This window comes from Acomys russatus, chromosome X (assembly GCF_903995435.1).
Source record: "Acomys russatus chromosome X, mAcoRus1.1, whole genome shotgun sequence".
NCBI lineage: Eukaryota > Metazoa > Chordata > Mammalia > Rodentia > Muridae > Acomys > Acomys russatus.
Window position 1 is genome coordinate 52482 of NC_067169.1, and position 21643 is coordinate 74124.

The 21643-nt window shown below is 36.9% G+C and overlaps 1 protein-coding gene across 1 annotated transcript in view; it reads right to left on the reverse strand.

Annotated features, from left to right (window-relative positions):
• Scml2 (Scm polycomb group protein like 2) overlaps window positions 1-21643 on the reverse strand; it is a 112521-nt gene that overhangs the window by 28262 nt on the left and 62616 nt on the right. Inside the window, exons 7-11 of the mRNA XM_051141724.1 lie at window positions 20355-20553; window positions 14399-14513; window positions 12148-12351; window positions 11076-11258; window positions 8643-8753 (exon numbers count right to left, since the gene is read on the reverse strand). Coding sequence (XP_050997681.1) covers window positions 8643-8753; window positions 11076-11258; window positions 12148-12351; window positions 14399-14513; window positions 20355-20553 — 812 coding nt within the window. The remainder of the gene's footprint in view (window positions 1-8642; window positions 8754-11075; window positions 11259-12147; window positions 12352-14398; window positions 14514-20354; window positions 20554-21643) is intronic.

Genomic DNA, 21643 nt, shown 5'->3' on the forward strand with positions numbered 1-21643 from the left:
CAGAAGATGCTCTAGCACACAACAAGAAAATTTGCTCAACCATGTTCATAGCAGCCTTATTCACAATAGCCTAAGTGCCCCTCAGTAGAAGAGTGGATAAACAAACTGTGGTACATATACACTATGGAATACTACTCAGCTATTAAAAACAAGGAATTCCCGAAATTTGTGGACAAATGGATTGAGCTAGAAATGATCATAATGAGTGAGTTAACGCAGAAGCAGAAAGAGTCAAATGGTATATACTCAATTATATCTGCATCGTAACCCAAGGGGCATGTCCCACAAAAGCCTTCACTTACCAGGAAACTGGGACAGAGGGGAGGACATCCTATTGGGACTCTAGATGAGAGAAGCATGGGAGAATAGCAAAGTACAAGGATCCAGAGGGTCCTAGAAACATACAAATAGAACATTATGATAGGCAGATTTGGGCCCAGGGGTCTCACTCAAACTATGGCACCAGCCAAGGACAATACAGGCGGGAAACTTTAAACCCCTTCCCAGATCTAGGCAATGGACAGAACATTCTCCACAGTTGAGTGGAGAGTGGGGTATGACTTTCTCACGTACTCTGGTGACCCATATTTGACCACATCCCCTGGAGGTGGAGACCTGGTGGCCCTCAGAGGACGGATAGCAGGTTACCAAGAAAAGACTTGATACTCTATAAGCATATACAGGGGGAGGAGGTCCCCCTCAGGAACAGTCATAGGGGAATGGAATAAGGAGAAAATGGGAGGGAGGGAAGAATGGGAGGATACAAGGGATGGGATAACCATTAAGATGTAACAAGAATAAATTAATAAAAATTTTTAAAAAATAAAGTTGACAACTGGAGAATTGCAACCTTTATTTGAAATTTTACAAGGAGACTCCTCTCCAGATTCACCCCGGGAGCTTAGAGTTGAAGCTATAAAGGCCTTGGCATTGGTAGAAGAGGCTATTTCTCATCAAACCATAACTTATATGGATTATGACAAGCCTTTGGGGTATATTATTTTGGCCACTCATATAGCACCTACTCTAGTATTTTGGCAAGAGGCTTCTATTAAGTAGGAATATTCACCATCTCCTCCTAATTAACTAATATTAGCATATTATTTGGCTATTACAAAATTGATTCACATGGGTCGATTGCAAGGAAGAAAATATTTTGGCAAGGATCCTGATTTTAGTATTCAGCCATATTCTAAGGAACAAGAGGATTGGCTGTTTGTTAACACTGATGATTGGCCATTAGCCTGTTCCCAATTTTGTGGGTATCATTATTCCTTCTAACAAGCTTCTTCACTTTTTGAAATGACATCCAGTTATTTTTCCAAAAACAGCTCAATTCCAACCTGGTGCAGGTGGCTTATTGGTTTTTACTGATGGATCTTCTAATGGAAAATCTAGTTATATAGACGAGGGATAGGCATATGTGATTCCTACTTCTGTTAAGTCTGCTCAAATTGTGGAACTACAAGCAATAGCTGCTGTTTTTCAGCATTATAGCTCTTGTGCTTTCAATTTATAGTCAGATAGTGCCTAGGTAGCAGAGGCTGTTCCTCTATTAGAAACTACAGAGCAAATCCAACCCCAATCATGGGCAGTGGATTATTTTCAGAAATCCAAACAGCTTTTCAAAAAAGAAAACAACCTTTTTATGGGACATTTAAGAGCTCATACTGATTTACCTGTACCTTTGGCTACAGGTAAATGCATTGGCAGATGCAGCTACTAGAAATTTGTCATGCCTTACAAATGCAGAAAAAGCTCAAAAGGCACATGATTTACATCATATTTATAGCCAAAGTCTAAGACATTAATATGGGATTAATAAAGAACAAGCTTGAGCCATAGTGAAAGCATGCTCCACCTGTCTTCAATTTTTATCTGTGCCACATTTGGGAGTTAATCCCAAAGGGATTGTACCTAATCAACTTAGGAAAATGGATGTTACACATATACCTGAATTTGGAAAGTTAAAATATGTTCATGTTTCCATAGATACCTTTTCTGGGTATATACTTGCTTCTCTCCAGTCTGGAGAAGCTACAAAAAATGTTACTGCCTATTGTTTGTCTGCCTTTTCTTACATTGGTGATCCCAAGGCTATTAAGACAGATAATGGTTCAAGGTATGTTAACAAATCTTTTCAAAAAATTTGTTATTCTTTTTCTATAAAGCATATTACAGGTATTCCTTATAATCCTCAAGGACACAGTATGGTGGAGCGAGCTCACTCTACCATAAAAACCTATTTACAAAAAGTAAAGAAGGGAAAGCTGTATCCCCAATCACCTAAAAATGCTTTGAGTCATGTTCTCTTTATTCTGAAATTTTTATTGCTTGATGTCAACAGGAATTCTGCAGCTGATTGGTTCTCACATACTAATAGTCAGTCATGCTTCGCTAGAGTGACATGGAAGGATTCTTTCATTGGACAGTGGAATGGGCCCAATCCTGTATTAATATGAGGATGAGGCTCTGTGCTTTATCACAGGAACATGATGCTGCATGCTGCCTACCCAAGAGGCTTTTGCGTCAAGTGGATGTTGGCATGAATGAGTCTGATGATGATCCCGAATTTGGAAGTGAAGGTTTGTTGGACATATATTTCTGATCCTCCTTTTCTTCAACCTGTTTCCTGGGATAACGTAGAGGTCGTGGTATATGTCAGCAACACTCAACTGCTTGGTTTCCCTGGATATGAAGGGGAAAGGAAAATTCAAGTGTTCCAGTACCTATGAGGCATCCTCCTTGTGGACCTCGAGAATGTACTAACCTGACTGTACCTGGAAATGGTGCTTTGCAGAGATTCCTCTGGAATATTTCCCTTCTGGAAGCTCAAATTTTAGGCTTTGTGACTGGTCCTCATATAGGAGTGCTGCAAGCACCAGTGATTATCCTAGTGCAAATCCTTCTCCACCCTAATTGTTGGAGTCAGCTTTATCTGCAGGACTGTGGAGAACTGAAAAGGTAAATTACCAATCTTGTGTTTGGAAGCTTGGAGCTGCCATGGAGAACATGGGTGTACAGCCAGCAAAAGGTTCTCCACTCGGGAAAAAGGGACCTGTAATGGCTTGTGTTCATGCTCCTTATGTACTGTTGAGTGGTAAAATCTGTTATTATTCATTCCAATAATGGAAGTTATGATGTCAGGTACCCAGCCTGTAATTTGAGCAATTACATATCTAAAGGCAATGGACCTGCAGTAATGGTTCTTAAGCAATCACCTTCTGTTATGTCTCTGCTGCATGGTATTCCAGATAATGGGTTGCAAGTATTTGAGGAACTGAGAGAGTCAGTGAGAACCAAGATTATTGGATTAGTAGTGGCCAGTATAGCTGCCTTGATTACATGCTACTGCTTTAACTAAAACTGTACAGACTGCTAATTATGTTAATGTCTTAACTAAAAATGTCTCATGTAGTTTAGGAAGAATTTAGTGGTTTGAGACAACTGATAAGGTTACAATATCATGCTGGATTTCCCTAGATTTGTGTTATTCCTAATGAGTATAATGTGACTAGATATAATTGGATTCGCATTCAACATCGTCTTTTTGGAATTAGCAGTATTCTACAGTATGGATTATCCTTGGTGGAGATGGCAGGCTTGAAATTACAGTCTATGCCTTCCTTCCTTGCCTAACACAGTTCATGCCTCAGCGATTACAGCTGATACAAGCACAAGTGCATGATATAGAGCTGAAGCACTCCCCTAACCCTGTGTGACATGAAAGCAGTCAAAGATGGGTAAGAGTGATTCTGAATCCCTATCAACCTGAGTCAGAGGCCTATGGGAATTGTATCCAGGATGTTGATGATGGACAAGAAGGGGTTTTAGTTCACCCACCTAACACAGATGCTTCATAAAATATAAAGAAGGGGGAAACGTGGGGAGTCATGCTAGAAGAAATCTCTGTGCTTATAGCTTGTGGCTGACAGCTGAGCAAAAGCTACATTTTTCCATGCTGTGATCTTTGAGCTGTTTACCTTTGAGGTTTGTTTGTTTGTTTTTTTTTTTTCACAAAACCAGCAATGTTCCAAACACAGGTACAAGGAACAATGAAGTTTTGACAGAGAACTACTCAGAGGAATGTATGCTTTTCAGCCTGGCTAGGGGGCTAGGAGGAAGTGAGACTGTGAAAGACCTTATAGTGTTTTGCTATATAAGCTGTGCTTGCTTAAATAAATAAAGTTGAGCCTTGATTAAGACTTGTCATGGATCCATTCTTCATGTCTCTGTCCCCTCAATCTCCACTCCTCTTTCAGTGACCCTGTTCAACTTGTTCCGGAGGATAGAACAACTGACAGTGAAATAGTTTAACTTCTGGTAACACTCAGCCTACCTCAAAAAGGATGGTGAGCATCAAAAAATCTCCTTATACAGATGCTGCAAATGTGGCAAACAAGCCACTGGGGAAAATATCCTCATTTTTACCACAGACAGAATTCTGCCTAAAAAGGGGGGTAGCTTGGATGCAGGGAGCGTCAATGGACAAACTCTGCCGAGGCAGGATAAGCAAGTCCTCAACAGCTCCTGCCTGACAAATATGTCTGTCAGATATATTGGGCCAGAATAATAAAAAAGATGCTCCAACATAATAGAGAGTTTTGGGTGACTGGTCAGGTAGCAAACTGTCTCTGTCACCTTCTCATATGAAAAACTACTAACCTGCACTCCCATCATACTCAGGTAATCAAGTTTATTCCTTCTCAAATCTCTGATGGAGTTCAAGACTAGGTAGCTTAGTTTTACAATGAAGCTTAGTTGTTTAGGGGTTAAGATGTTTTTAGGTCTAGATAGATGTTTTAAGTTGATAATGACAGGATGTGATGGAGATTGATTACATTCAGAATTTTAGACTCACCAAGATATGAAAGATGTTTTCTTCAAGGCTGTCAAATCCAAATAGACAAAACACTAAGAATGTAACATTTATATAATTCCTGATGGTGTCATGGCCATGGTTGCTACAGTTAGTTCATTGTATATATGTGAAATAATATAAATGTATATGTAAAAATAAAATAAAATAAATAAATAGTAAAATCTATTCAATATCTTTAGCTATAAAGGCAATGAAAATCCCCTTATGAACAAGGGAAAAGTTGTTCATCCACGTCCACTGTTACTCTATTCACAAGAGAAGCTTCTTTTTGCAGCAGATGGACATTAGCAGAGACCCATAACTGATCAAGGGGCAGAGAATAAAAATGCTCAGCTCTTCCTGTATATAAATGACAAACAGGCAGAGGAAGAAATTAGGAAAACTACTCCCTTCACGATAGCCACAAACAATATAAAATATCTAGGAGTAACTCTAACCAAGCAAGTGAAGGACTTTTTCGAAAAAAACTTCAAACCTCTGAAGAAAGAGATTGAAGATGACATGAGAAGATGGAGGGATTTACCTTGTTCATGGATCAGGAGAATCAACATAGTAAAAATGGCCATCTTACCAAAAGCAATTTACAGATTCAACGCAATCCCTATCAAAATACCTACAAAATATTTTGAAGATATTGAAAACTCAATTCTCAAATTCATATGGAGAAATAAAAAACCCAGAATAGCAAAAACAATCCTATACAACAAAAGATCCTCCGGAGGAATCTCCATACCTGATCTCGAGCTGTACTACAGAGCAACAGTAATTAAAACAGCATGGTACTGGCAAAGCAATAGACTGGTGGATCAATGGAATCGAATTGAAGACCCAGAGATGAATCCACACACATTTGCTCACTTGATTTTTGACAAAGAAGCCAAATCTATTCCATGGAAAAATGAGAGCATCTTCAACAAATGGTGTTGGTCTAACTGGATGTCTACATGTACAAAAATGCAATTAGACCCTTATTTGTCACCATGCACAAAACTCAAGTCCAAGTGGATTAAAGACCTCAACTTAAAACCAGAGACATTAATTCAGTTAGAGGAAAAAGTGGGGAAGAGCCTGGGACACATAAGCACAGGAAACATCTTCCTGAACAGAACACCAACAGCCCAGGCCTTAATGTCAACAATTAATAAATGGGACCTCATGAGGCTGAGAAGCTTCTGTAAGGCAGGAGTCACTGTCAAGAGAACAAAATGACAGCCTACAGAATGGGAAAAGATCTTCACCAACCCTTCATCTGACAAAGGTTTAATATCCAAAATATATAAAGAACTCAAGAAATTAAACACCACAAAACCAAACAACCCAATTAAGAAATGGGGCTTGGAACTTAACAGAGAATTCTCAACAGAGGAATATCAAATGGCCGAGAAACACTTAAAGAAATGCTCATCCTCGTTAGTCATCAGAGAAATGCAAATCAAAACGACACTGAGATTCCATCTTACACCCATCAGAATGGCTAAGATCAAAAACTCAAATGACACCACATGTTGGCGAGGATGTGGAGAGAGAGGAACACTCCTTCATTGCTGGTGGGAATGCAAACTAGTACAACCACTTTGGAAAGCTATCTGGCGCTTTCTCAGAAAAATGGAAATAAGGCTTCCTCAAGCCCCAGCTATTCCACTCCTTGGAATATACCCAGAAAATGCCCTACCACATAACAGGGACATATGCTCAACCATGTTCATAGCTGCTCTATACATAATAGCCAGAACATGGAAACAACCTAAGTGTCCCTCAGTAGAAAAATGGACTAAGAAACTGTGGTATATTTACACGATGGAATACTACTCAGCTATTAAAAAACGAGGAATTCCTGAAATTTGTGGACAAATGGATTGATCTAGAAATTATCATAATGAGTGAGTTCACCCAGAAGGAAAAAGAGACAAATGGTATATACTCACTTATAGCAAAACACTAGTCCAAGGGATACGTACCATGAAAATCTTTACTTACCAAGAAAGTGGGTCAGAGGAGAGGATATCCGATTGAGACTTTAGGCAAGAGTAGCATGGAAGAAAGAGGAGACAGGCAGATCTGGATCCTGGGGTCCTCCTCAAACTATGGCACCAGCCAAGGAGAATATAGGCAGTAAGCTTCGAACCCCTACCAAGACCTAGCCGACGATCATGATATTCTCCACCATTGAGTGGAGAGTGAGATCTGACTCTCATACGAACTCTGGTGCCCCTTTTCTGACCATGTCCCCTGGATGTGGAGACCTGGTGGCACTCAGAGGAAGGATAGCTAGTTACCAAGAAAAGACTTGATATTCTGAGAGCATATAGAGGGGGAGGAGGTCTCCCTCAGTCACAGACATAGGAGAGGGGAGAAGGGGAGAAATGAGAGGGAGGGAAGAATGGGGGGAAACAGGGGAAGGGCTAACAATCGAGATGTAATATGAATAAATTAATAAAAAAGAAAGAAAATGCTCAGCTCTAAATGGGAGTCTATAGAATACTATACTCTCAAAGATAGGGATCATCTCAGAAGAGGTGGCAGAAAGATTATAAGAATGGAGGCAATTGATGACTACAATAAAATTGTTTTCTAAATACAATTTGGCAATTGTATATGTGAATTTACAACAGCTGTGAATTCATACACAAGACTTGTACAATTTAAAACCAGAAAAAAACACAGAATGAATATAAGATGTCTTAGAAAGAAAGTTTCCCCCCCTAGCCTAGGACATACTGACAATAGACAGTTATTAGGAAGGGGAGAATCAGTTTCATTCAGGGATGCAGCAGTTGAGACTCTTTACTAGCAAAACTATGTGGACTCAGACAGTGTTATTAATAATGATAATGATGATGATGATGATGATGATAATAGCAATATCAACAGCAATAACAAGAGAAGGAGTGAACCCACTAATATTGGGAGGAAATAGTGTTCCAGTAACTAGTACTACATACATGTAGGTACTAGGAGAACTATGTGGATTCTGTAGGATAATAATAATAATAATAATAATAATAATAATAATAATAATAATAATAATAACAACAACAACAACAACAACACTAATAGAGGGAGAAAACCCTTGAAATTGGGAGGAAATAGTGGAATAAATGTAGAGGAGGAGATAGAAGGGAATGTGTTAGGTGGAGCTTGATCAAAATACATCATATACATGTATGAAATTCTTAATTCAGAGAAACACATTATTTCCAACAACAGTTTACTTAATTCATGCTATACTGAATGACAGGCTTCTAACACATAGTATATGGCCAGCTCTTTTACATCACACATAGTAATGGACACTATCCTAAAATCCACATTGATTCTAGGACATATCTTTGTTTCTTATGACAATTTGAGTATATCTTTCCATTCATGCCACCAAAGTTGTAAATTTATAAAAAACATCTTTCTTTGGACCATAATTCTCCAGAACCATTTCCCATGACCAGACTGTTGCTTTCTCACATTTGCTTATATTTTCATTGGAGAAAGTAGATAAGGATGTCTATTTATAATTCTCCTAGTTTCTGACAATACAAACAAGAATGTATAGGGCTATTCTAAAGTGATTTTTTTAATCCAAAGCTAAAATGACAGCTGTACACTGCTGAAATGACTGCAGTGCTCAAGTGATCAAAGTAATAACCTAATTGTCAAACATGGGTAAATTTAACTTCCTACCCTCAACACCATGTACCAACAGCAAATGCAGATAGTTATTGTGGGACTTTCTTCCTCAATTCTGGTGAGTGTGAATGCCATTTACCTTTAGAGGGTCGTCCAGCCATTCTGGGAAGCTTAGATGAGACAGGAGCAAAAGGGAGAGGTTGCGTAGAAAATCGTTTGAGACTTCTATTTTCCTTCAGTTCCTCACTTACTGTTTTAAGTTTTAAAAAGGTACATGTTATAATTATTATAGTCAGTAATTTTTGTATTATCTGTATGAAATATTTGTTTCAAAGTAATTTGCATACTTATAATTTGACAACAGTGTCTTTTATTTGATTATCACAACAGGTTAACTGTATCGTATTTAGTATTTCTACTAAAATAATATACTAGAGACTTGGACCAGAAAGATGGCTCAGTAGCTAAGAGCCCTTATTGCTCTATCAGAGCATTAGAGACCAGATTACACCACCCACAGCAATCAGCTTAAAATGTCTATAAGTTCCAAGGGATCTGATGCCCCCATCTGGCCTCAATAGGCACTTTCACACAAATACATATATACAGTCTTGAATTAGTGTGTGTGCGTGTGTGTGTGTGTGTGTGTGTGTGTGTGTGTGTGTGTGTGTATTTTCAATAATTTAAAACAATTTAGAAAAGAATATGCCTAAATTTAATTTATCCTGTGGTCACATAAACACACCAGGCAAGCACTCTACCACTAAGATGTATCCCAGATGATTTAATTTCTATTTTGATACAGGATCTCACTGAGCTGCCCAAGCTATCCTTGAACTCAATCAACATTCTGTCTCATGTAGGCTTTGACTGCCTCATCCTCTGCAGTGGTTGAGATAACAGGTCTGTGCCAACTGACTTGGCTGTACATTATTTCCTCATAACTCAGAAAGTAGCCACTTTACAGAGAGACAAGTTGAGAATACGGAGGGTCAGAATGTTTTCCATAAAGTATAATGCTAATTAACAACAAGTATCAGATTAAAATTTAGGTCTAAAAGACTTCATGCACTTTCAATATACAGGCCACAGGGTCAGTATCAGAACCCAAGTTTGGTAAATTCCAACACCTCATGACTACTGTACTTTCATGCAAAGACTTCCTATATCATGACTTTATTTCAAAGGGAGCCACTTGGAAGTTATACCAGCAAGGAGAAAGCATTAAGAGGTCTCCAATTTGGAGATCACCTAACAAAACCAGAGACGGGGCCAATATGGTTCTGCATGGAATGAGGGTCAGGGCAAGGAGATGGATGAGGAAGTAATAGAGAGAAGAGACTTCAGTGAGCAGAGCCAGTAAACTTTATGAGAAAGATGAAAATAATCAGGAGGACAAGAAAATGAGGAACTGGAAATAATGCCCAAGTTTTCTACCCTTCTGGAATACAAATTTGAATCACTAGACTTAGATTAAGTCTGTCATAGTACTCAACAGTTACAGAATTGGCAGCATTTGGCCAGGGAAAAAGCAGCTTTAATGTCTGGGATTTTAGCTACCCTAAAGACATACATAAATCATACATAAACTTCCACTAAAACCAGATCACAGTTACCTGTAACAGTTTGAAAGAGCAAACTTTTCTTCCAAAATATTGGCCCAAAAGCTCAGACAGCTTTCTTTTTTGTTGTTGTTGTGTTTTTTGGTTTTTTGTTGTTTTTGTTTGTTTTTCAAACAGGGTATCTCTGTATAGCCTTGGCTGTCCTGGACTCACTCTGTAGACCAGGCTGGCTTCGAACTCACAGAGATCTGCCTGCCTCTGCCTCAGGAATCTTGGGATTAAAGGTGTGCACTATCACACTTGGCCAGCTTTCTTACTGTAGAGATTAGAAACAAGAATAGCACTGTTGGTTCTATAGGATGACATTACATTCATCTTTTTACTCAGTCATCAGTTCAAGAGTCTTGTGGAAGACAGGTAACCATAGATAATTTTGAGAAAATTATTTTTATAGTCTATGGGCTCAATAGTCTTTGTTAATTTCTTTAGGCTGAGGTCAGTAATGTTAACACCATGCCTCAACCTAGAAGAAAATGTGTAACTTATCAATTAGTCACAAGGAAACAAAACATAATACATTGGCTTTGATTCTCAAGTTCACTAAGGATACAGTAAGAAATTAGTTTCTCAACTTTGAGTGAAGAAGGTGCAATTATGATCCCACACTTTTTTTTTTCATTAGTCCAGTGTGGCTAAATGCTTGAAGATGACAGAGATAAAAACTCTGAAGTACCCAGATTCCTTCCTAAGTATAAAATGCAAATAAAAGCATATTAGGGGTCAGCAGATAAAGCCACTTGCTACATAAGCCTGGTGATCTGACGTCAATTCCTGAAACCCATGTGAAGATGGAAAGATAGTACTGACTCCACAAACTTACTTGGACCACCACATGTGCATTGCTTCCAACCCCCACATATCACACACACACACACACACACACACACACACACACACACACACACACACAATTTCTTAAATGTATAGTATACAAAATTCTATTTCCTTACCTGGTTTGTTTGGATCAATATCTGTAGTAGTGGTATGAATATGAGCCTTAGGTTTGAAAGGCTGGCTACTCAAAAACTTCTCACACTGAAGGCTGTGGCAGAAGTTTTCAAGAAAGCGAAGCACAAATGATGCACTGTTCACTGGTGGGAGCTGAACGGTATGTTTTTTTCCATCAAAGAAGGCTATGAAGGGAGAAGATAATGTCCGTCATCAGTCATCTCACAGAAAGATGAGAAACACAATAACAGAAGAATCAATTCAGGAAATGCGCTTCAAGTTTACGGTATGGGTTTTGAAATTTAAAAAGGAATTGATTAAAAAGCAATTTCTATTTAAAATATTCACAAACAAGATAACAGAAATGGCTTGGTTTACAGTAACCCTTTTACTCCTAATATCCCATGAGTATAAAAGTTATGGTACACAATCATGATGGACACCGGCTACAGCTTACTTCTCTCCATCTCTATTATCCTTTTTAATTTTTATGGTGCTAGAGACTAAACCCAGGCACTTGTGCGTGCAGGGCTTGCATACTACCCCTAACCTACACCCCTTAGCCTTATTTTATCTTTGTAAGGTTTTCTTGTAGAGTCACACTGTTCTTTAAAGCTTCTTCCAAGGTACGATGCCTAAGTAACTATCTTAAGAATGTATAAGAAAAAAATCAGTACCCTTTACTTAAATGTATAATATTACACTGACATCAACTGTTGATTTCGGTTTTTGTTTGTTTGTGTGACACAGGGACTCACAGTGGCTGACCTGGTACTTTACTTATGCCCAGAGTACCTTTGAAGTCACATTAGTCCTCCCGTTTCAGACCCCTGAGTACAGGGAGAATAGGTATGTAACTCTATACCTGGCTCTCATCTGTCTGTTTTGATGAATATAAACGTTCCAAATTTCTGTAAGTATATAACCACTATATTTTTTTTACTATATCAGTATAATAAAATACTGTAGTATAATACAAATTTTCTAAATAATCTGTATGGTTTAATAGTCTGTCTTTGTAAACCTCCAATCAAATTTAAAACAGAAGTATAGTAAATAATTAGGATAGTATACCAGTTATCGTTTCTCCTCCACGATTGTCTGGTTTCAGAAATAAAAACACAGCCTTGGCCTCAATGGCACAATCGATGCAGGCCTGCACAGTGCGCTGAAGAATCACATTCACAGGGCCTGGCCCATAGTGGTCTGGTAGCTGCTGGACTCTCTGTGGATCCAGGTAGGGGCCACAGTCTCCGTGTTTATTTATATAAACACAGACTTGAGAAAAATGGATATGAATAATGAAATTAATTAAATTTTGTGAAAATATTACATAATTGCCATATTCTACTAATGACATCTTTTAAAGGAAAGTTAAAGGTAGTTCATATTAATGACCACTTCTACTACTGAAAACATGCAGGTAAATATATTAATATATTTAGATAAAGATAATGAACATGCAAACACTAAAAATGCCTATTCAATATTTTTTAATGCTACTTAAACTGATCATGTAAAGCTTATATTTGAGAAGACTTTTTTTTTTTGAGAAGACTTAAAAGCTTCATAAAATCATTTTTAACTTATTATTTCGAGAAGTAGTGCAAAAATTAAAGAGGAATCTCCTGTTTTTCTAGTTCTTTAAAATTTTGAGGTTTTCCCCAACTCCTCCTAGAGTTCCTCCTACCCAACTTCATTGTATAGGTAGCACATGAATTTCTCTTGATAACTGTTCATCCTTACTCATTTATGACTGACTTTCTTGTAGATCACCAGTAGTGTGCTTCAATTGCATTTTTACAATAGTAAGGTAAATGTAATGACATAAACATTAACTACTAAGATAAAAATATTCTTCCTATATGTCTAGGTTCATTGAGGAAACTTTAAACTTTTTTATTTATACAATAAAAGCATATAGTACAAAAGTTTTTCATTTATAATCGTGGTGCCAAGTGCAGATAACTTTAATCACCAAAATCAACAACTGCAATATTCTACACTAAAAAAGATTAGGTTCATCATTATTGAAAGTATTTTCTTAAATCAAGAACACTTTACCCTATTAGTTTGTACTGAAATTTTTTATTGTATTGGAATATATGACAAATTGATTGACCCAGCAGCCAGAGGAAGTACAGGCTTTGTCACAAAAATAAAACCATTATTAAAACCTCAACTCAAGGTACTAATGGCACAGATACATTCAGGATGTAAAGCAGAAAGATTTCAATATTTTACCATCTTTCTACTACACATGTTGGGCATCCATTAGATGAAATCATTGGGACCAGAATATTAGTACAAACATAATGAGATAACGTGGGAATAAGTCTAAGCATAAAATTCATGGATACTTCATATACACTTTATACATAAGCCTGAAGGTAGTTTATAACAATAATTTGGGGCACTTGTGCTTTGACTGCAACCCATCATACAAAGTAAGGTGGTTTTCACTCTGGTGCCATGTCAGTATTCAAAAAGTTATATTTTACATTCTTGGATTAGATGTGATCAACTTGTATTCATTTACCTAGAGCATTAAAAATCAGAAATATTAAAAGATGAAGTTTACTATATGTCTGTGGAAAAACAATTGGTATTTCAAAAATAATTTTCTTTCAGTGAGAAAGAAAAACGATAAGTAAAAAGAGTATATGAAGGGGGTAATTACAGGTATAAAGAAGTAAGTGGACACACTTTTTTAAAACAGAAAAGGAGTTACTAGAGAGATGGCTAAAACCATCAAGAGCACTGGCTGCTGTTTCCAGAAGGCCGGGACTTGGTTCCCAGCACCCACATGGCAGCCTACAACTGTTTATCTCTAGTCCCTGGGGAGCTGACATCCTCTTTTGGGCACTAGGCATACACATGCTACACAGATACACATGTAGGCAAAAACCATTCATGAAATAAAGAGGAGAGTTGCAATAGGAAAAGAAATTAAGAAAATATAAAAGAGACGACAAAGATTTGCTTTGGTGTTTTCTCCTTCAAACTTACCAGAGAAGAATTTAATCACTCTGTCTTTTGACAGAAAAATTATTTTCAAAAGGAATGAGTCACCTTGGAGAATACAATATGAAATAACAAAATACTATAAAAAAGAAAGAAGGATTTGATAAGGACACAAATTCAAAATGTTGGACAGTGATTGTCAGGTGACATTTAAATAGAGTGGTTTTGCTTAACATTAAACTGAACTTTCCGCACAACAAAACGTATTAATATTTTATGCATTTTCAAGATCTCAACAACACTGAAATAAATGCTGAACCAAACGTGTAATTTTTATTATTGTTTTGAAATACTAACTTACCTGTAGACATCACTATTTTAGATGGCCCCACGGAAGACCTATTAGATGAAGAACTTCTCATCAGTGAACTTAGAGAAGCTGAAGATGTAGAACAAACAACTGGAATACATTTCTCCTGTTTTAAGCAAGCAAGAGAAAAAAGAAACAAACAAACATAAGGGCATGAAAATTGCAGGTATGTATTCTCTCTTAAAAGGTTCTAGATTAGAAAAATAGCAGACATCATTGGATCACAAACAAACAATGTTGAAACCTTCTGGGTACCAAAACTACAGTAATCTGCAAACTAAACTCAGGACTACAAGCTGTACCAGTGTCAGAGAAAGAGACCAAAATGCTAGGTAGGATTCTCTATCCTATTTTCTGATGATACCTTAGCCAAAATTGTTAACTGTTTAAAACTTGCTTGATGTTTGAGGATCCCTGTAAGACATGTTTTTTTCTCGCTGTTAATTCTATAAATTTCTTTCCAATAAGCAAAACTAACCTCAGCAAGGCAGAGGACTTTAGAAAGCAGCCCTTCATTCCCATTGTGTCTAGCCTACATTTCTCTGTACTGAACTCAGCAATAGTTTTCTTAAAATTATAGTTTAGTGAAGATTGCTTTTTGCACATACCAAACAAATGTTTCTTCAACACAGTTAAATATTATTAGTATTTTGTTTATGTGAAATCTTGGGCTGTTTTTAAACTGCTCTCCAATATCACAAAAGAGACTCTTGTGGCAAGGAAAGATACGACAAATGAAAAAAGAGTAAAAACAAGAGTATCAATTAAGGTTGCTGCAATATACTTCTTTAAATTAAAGACTTCCATCTATATTCATAGTGGTCTAGTAAATCATGTGAAGTACTGAACTACAAATTTCATTTTTTAAATGTTTTTAAATACTGAACTCTATGAAGATATATAAAAAAAGAAGTATGTTTAATACCCCTAAATTCTTGAATATGTACAATTTTTAGAAAATGGGTTAACATCTGATATTAAGTTTCTAAAATTACATTTGATGTTTTGTGTGTATAGACACTCTGCCCACAAATAATGTCTGTGGACCATATGCATGCCTGGTGCCCGCCAAAGAGAGAAGGCAGCATTGGATGCCTGGAACTACTTCTACAGATGGATATGAGCTGACACGTGGGTACTAGGAGCCAAACCCAGGTCTTGTGGAAGATCACCAAGTGATTAACAGCTAAATAATCTCTCTAGTCCTTGTGCAAAAATCTTAAATGTAGGAAAAAATTACAGTTCATAAAGGATTCTATTTTAAGAATATTTTCTGTTCTCCCATGTGTCTCTCATTTAGAGTCCCAATAGGATGCCTTCCCCTCTGTCCCAGTTTCCTGGTAAGTGAAGGCTTTTGTGGGACATGCCCCTTGGGCTAGTATGCAGATATAAGTGAGTATATACCATTTGATTCTTTCTGCTTCTGGGTTAACTCACTCATTATGATCATTTCTAGCTCAATCCATTTATCCACAAATTTCGGGAATTCCTTGTTTTTAATAGCTGAGTAGTATTCCATAGTGTATATGTACCACAGTTTCTTTATCCACTCTTCTACTGAGGGACACTTAGGTTGTTTCCATGTTCTGGCTATTATGAATAAGGCTGCTATGAACATGGTTGAGCAAATTTTCTTGTTGTGTGCAATATGATAGGCAGATTTGGGCCCAGGGGTCCCGCTCAAACTAAGGCACCAGCCAAGGACAATACAGGAGGTAAACTTTAAACCCCTTCCCAGATCTAGCCAATGGTCAGAATATTCTCCACAGTTGAGTGGAGAGTGTGATACGACTTTCTCACGTACTCTGGTGCCTCACATTTGACCATGTCCCCTGGAGGGGGAGACCTGGTGGCACTCAGAGGAAGGACAGCAAGTAGCCAAGAAGAGACTTGATACCCTATGAGAATATATAGGGGGACGTAATCCCCCCCAGGAACAGTCATAGGGGAGGGGAATAATGGGAAAATGGGGGGGGGGAGGAATGGGAGGATACAAGGGATGGGATAAACATTGAGATGTAACAAGAATAAATTAATAAAAAAAATAATAAAGAAATAAAAATTACAAAATTCTCAAAAAAAAAAGAATATTTTCTATACCACAAAAACATGCTCAGTTACTAAAAATCTAAACAACTTTATCTTTTAATGAAATAAAAAAGTTAAATCATAGTAAACTGAAATGGTGCTTGTGAAAAAAATACCAATTTTAAATTTAGTATTTGTCCTTTATCTCTTTCTTTCATTAAATAATGTTTACCATATTACCTTTTCAAAATTATATTAGCATCAATACTAGAAAATACAGCAATCAAAAGATAGTATTTAAAGATATTTTACATAACTATTATTAAACTAACTTCCAAACCAACTGGGAATGTGTTTTCAAATGCACTAAGAAAGCATTTGACTCCAGGTGTAGTGGCTCATGCCTGTAATCCCAGCACTCAGGGAGGCAGAGGCAAGCCGATCTCTGTGAGTTTGAGGCCAGCCTGGTCTACAAAGTGAGTCAAGAACAGCCAAGGCTATACAGAGAAATCCTGTCTTTAAAAAAAGAAAACAAATTTAAAATGAGTATTTCACAATAAATTTCAAGATCAACATTTGTTTCCCATTATACATTAATGTTATAAGGTATCTTGGTATAATACTAACCAAGCACCTGAAAGACTTGTATGAAAAAAAAAACTTCAAGTCTCTAAAGAAAGAAATTGAAGATGGAAAGACCTCCCATGCTCCTAGATCAGTAGGATTAATAGAATAAAATTGGTCATCTAACCAAAAGTAATCTACAGGTTCAATGCAATCCCCATCAAAATCCCTACACAGTTCTTTACAGGCCTTGAAAGATCAATGCTCAACCTCTTATGGAAAAACAGAAAACTCAGAATAGCTAAAACAATCCTGTAAAATAAAAGATCTATCAGAGGAATCTGCATTCTGGGTCTCAAGTTGTACTACAGAGCAACAGTCATAAAAACAGCATAGTACTGACACAGAAACACATTAGTGTGTCAATGGAATCCAATTAAAGACCCAGAAATAAACCAACACAACTATGGACACTTGATCTTTGACAAAAAAAAAAGTCAAAAGCATACAATGGAAAAGAAAGACGGCACCTTCAACAAATGGTGCTGGTCTAACTGGAGGTTTACATGTAGAAAAATGCAAATAGATGGATATTTATCACCCTACACAAAACTAAAGTCCAAATGGATTAAAGACCTCAACAGAAAACCAGACACACTAAATTTGTTAGAATAAAAAGTGGGGAAGAGCCTTGAACTCATTGGCACAGGAGACAACTTCCTGAACAGAACACCAACAGCCCAGGCTCTAAGATCAACAATTAATAAATGAGACCACATGAAACAGACAAAGGACACAATCAACAGAACAACACGATAGCCTACAAACTGAAAAAAAGATTTTTTACCAACCCTACATCTGACAAAGAGCTAATATCTAAAACATACAAAGAATTCAAGAAATTCAACACCACCAAACCAAATAACCCGATTGAAAAATGGGGCTCGGAACTAAACAGAGAATTCTCAACAGAAGAATATCAAATGGCTGAGAAACACTTAAAGAAATGCTTAACATCCTTAGTCATCTGAGAAACACAAATCAAAACAACTCTGAGATTCCATCTTACACCCATCAGAATGGCTAAGATCAAAAACTCAAGTGACAGCACATGCTGGCAAGGATGTGGGGAGAGAGGAACACTCCTTCATTGCTGGTGAGAGTGCAAACTTGTACAACTACTTTGGGAATGAATCTGGTGCTTTCTCAGAAAATTGAGAATAGTGCTACCTCAAGACTCAGCCATGCCACTCCTGGGACTATACCTGAAAGATGCTCCACCACACAACAAGGACACTTGCTCAACTATGTTCATAGCAGTTCTACTCATAATAACAAGAATCTGAAAACAACCTAGATGTCCCTCAACCAAAGAATCAATAAAGAAACTGTAGTATATTTATACTATATATTTATACTCAGCTATCAAAAACAAGAAAATCTTGAAATTTGCAGGCAAATGGATGGAAATAGAAATGATCATCCTGAGTGAGGTAACCCAGACTTAGAAAGACACACATGAAATATAGTCACTTATAAGTCGATATTAGCCCACCAAGATGTCCTCTGAAAGATTCCACCCAGTGAGGGATTGAGACAGACACTGGGGCATGCAGTCAGACTCTGTGTTGCAGCTGCAAACTGTATGTAGGAGTTGGGGGTGGAGAAATGAGGGGTCAGTAGCTCCACAAGGAAACTATGAAGGCTCTTGGATCTGGACCCAGGGGTCCTGCACAAACTGATGCACCAACCAAGGACATTGCAAGTGGAAGACTAAGACCACCTGCCTCTGACAAGAACTCTGGTGCCCTTGGTTTGTTCACTGTCCCTTAGTGGAGAAGCCCAGTGGGAGGATAAAGGAAGGGGATGCAGGCTATCCAGATGACATCTGATAGGCTGTGGTCAGACTGTGGGGAGAAGACCCCACCTGTCAGAGTTCTAGGGGAAGGGAACAGGAAGTAAAAGGGAGGATGGAAACAAGATGATGAGAGTGAAGGGACATAATCGGAATATAATGTGAATAAATTATAATAATAACAAAATAGTTTTAATTAATGCTAAGAACAACTTGCTTTTATGTTTAGCATAATGTATTTACAAATATTTCACGCTGATATTTATATATTCTAAATGTTCTAAATAGAAATAATAGTGTTTTAAAAACAAGATGACATTATTTTGTCCCATATCGCAAGCACTCACTGAAACAAACATTATGCTGATATCCCATTAAAATACTACATGTATAAGATAATATTGCTAAGACTTTGCCTTATATTTAGAGTGCATATTTTACAGACATGGTATATATGAATATTTTTAAAATTCCATTTTTAAAAATATCAGCCTTCTAATTCCAGAATTTAATCCATTAATGTTCAATGTAATTATTATTATATTTGGGTCTAGGTATACCATTTTATTACATGTTTTCTGTTTGTTTCTTTCATTCTTTTTGTTGTTGTTATTCAACTTCTATCTTCTGAGGAGTTAGCTGAATAATTAAACTTCCAGTATACACACTTTGCATTGTTTTACATTAGACTAGCAGCATATCCGTAACTTTCCATATTCATATATAAAAATTTATACGGAGCCAGGAGCAGAGGCACATGCTTGTAATACCAGCTGTGAGGGAGACAGAGGCAGGCCAGCCTGGTCTATAAGGTGAGTCTAGGACAGCCAAGGATACACAGAGAAAATCTGCCATGAACAAACAAGAAACATTCATAATGTAAAATTTCACATAAAATGTTGAAAATTTTATAGGTCTTTATCCTTCACACTGAGGCCTTCATACAGTAAATAGTTTATGTATTTATAACTATCTATGATATAAACTTAGAAATGATTATAAGAAAAAATTCTTTAGTATTTTCCTGTCCCAATCTATCCCTCGCTCTCTTCCTCCTAATTACATGTTTAGAAAATCTCAACTTACTGTCTTTTCTCAATATTTTAAATCTGTCTCACTTTTGCACATTAAACAGCTTCTATTTTACTCTCCAATTCATTCACTCTTTGTTCTTTCATTACCAGTCAATACTAGTTAATTTTGTTCAGTGACTATTGTACATTAGATATGACTCATCCTCCATGCCTGACTCCAATTCCCTTCTCTGCCCTGTTTGAGTCCCTGCCCTGTCTGCCTTTGATGATACAGAAGTGTAAGTTCCTCACAAATTGCTTTTGTTTCATAACAATAGAAAACGTAACTAAGACAAAAAGAGCCTTACACATTTAATTCCACCCTAAAATGCTTGAGCATAGTCTTAGGAAATTGCTAAACTAAATGTGCAAAGTAAAACTCTAATACAGAAACTTACAATACATATTAGCATCAGATATGACTAACCTTTTTTCCTGACTTTCCACCTCTTTTCTTTGGTAGGACAATTTTAATAGTGATGTCTTTCTTAGTGGCTGAGGAATCTTCAGTTGGCTTAGTTTGTCCTGATTTCTTGCTGGTCTGTGGTACTGGCAGTAGGATAGTTGTTTTCCTTGGAGACTTCTTTGAAGATTGAGCTCCTTTGGAGGTGGAAGACTTTGTTTTCCTGGAGGTGGAAGACTTTGTTTTCCCACAGGTGGAAGACTTTGTTTTCCCTGTAATCTTCACTGTTAGTGCTGAGAAAAGAGCTTAGCAACAAAAGTAAAGAAAATGATATAGTTAGAAGATCATCTTATGATTCACAAAAGTTTATCTTTAAAACTTCGCAAAGGCTACCCATAAAAACTATTATTTCTTTTGAGACAGGGTTTTTATCTGTAGCTCTGGCTGTCCTGGGACTCACTCTGTAGACCAGGCAGTCCTTGAACTCAGAGACCACCTGCTTCTACCTCTCAATGCTGAGTTTAAAGGTGTGCACCACCAGTGCCTGGCTTCATGAACGTTATTGTAAAATGTCCAATTAGTAAAACTACAGATGGAAAAAAGAATCATAAAGGCATGCTTTAAAAAAATCTGTCTTCTTTCTACTTTACTAAAAGAAAAATTGTAAATTTCTTAAAATATACAATCTATCAAAGTTAAACCAAGATAAAATAAATATAATTTAAACAGATTCATAACCCCTAGTGAGACTATCTATCTAACTAACTAAAAATCTACCAACTAAAGACAGTCCAAGGACAGATGGATTGAGCACAGAATTCTACCAGAAGTTAAGGAATTAATGACAAGACTCCTCAAATTGCTCTGAAATACAGAAAATTTTAAATTCTTCTCAGAAAGTCATCATTACCCTGATACTAAAGCCAAACAAAGACTCTACAGAAGAAAATAATAGACCAATTTCCATTGTGAATATAGATTTAAAAATCTCAATAAAATATTATAAGCCAAATTCAAGAACACACCAAAAAGATTGTCCATTATCAAGTCAACTTTATCCCAGAGAAGCAGGGGTAGTTCAACATATGTAAATCAATAAATGTAATCCAGTATATAAATAGACTAAAGTACAGAAACCACATGATCATCTTATAACGATACAAAAAAGGCCTTTAACAAAATTCTACATTGCTAATAAAATACTGAAGAGATCAGGAATAGGAGGGACATACATCACAATAATTATGTTGAGGCAATTTATAACAAGATCACATTCAACATTCCATATGAATGGGGAAATATTTTTTCTACTT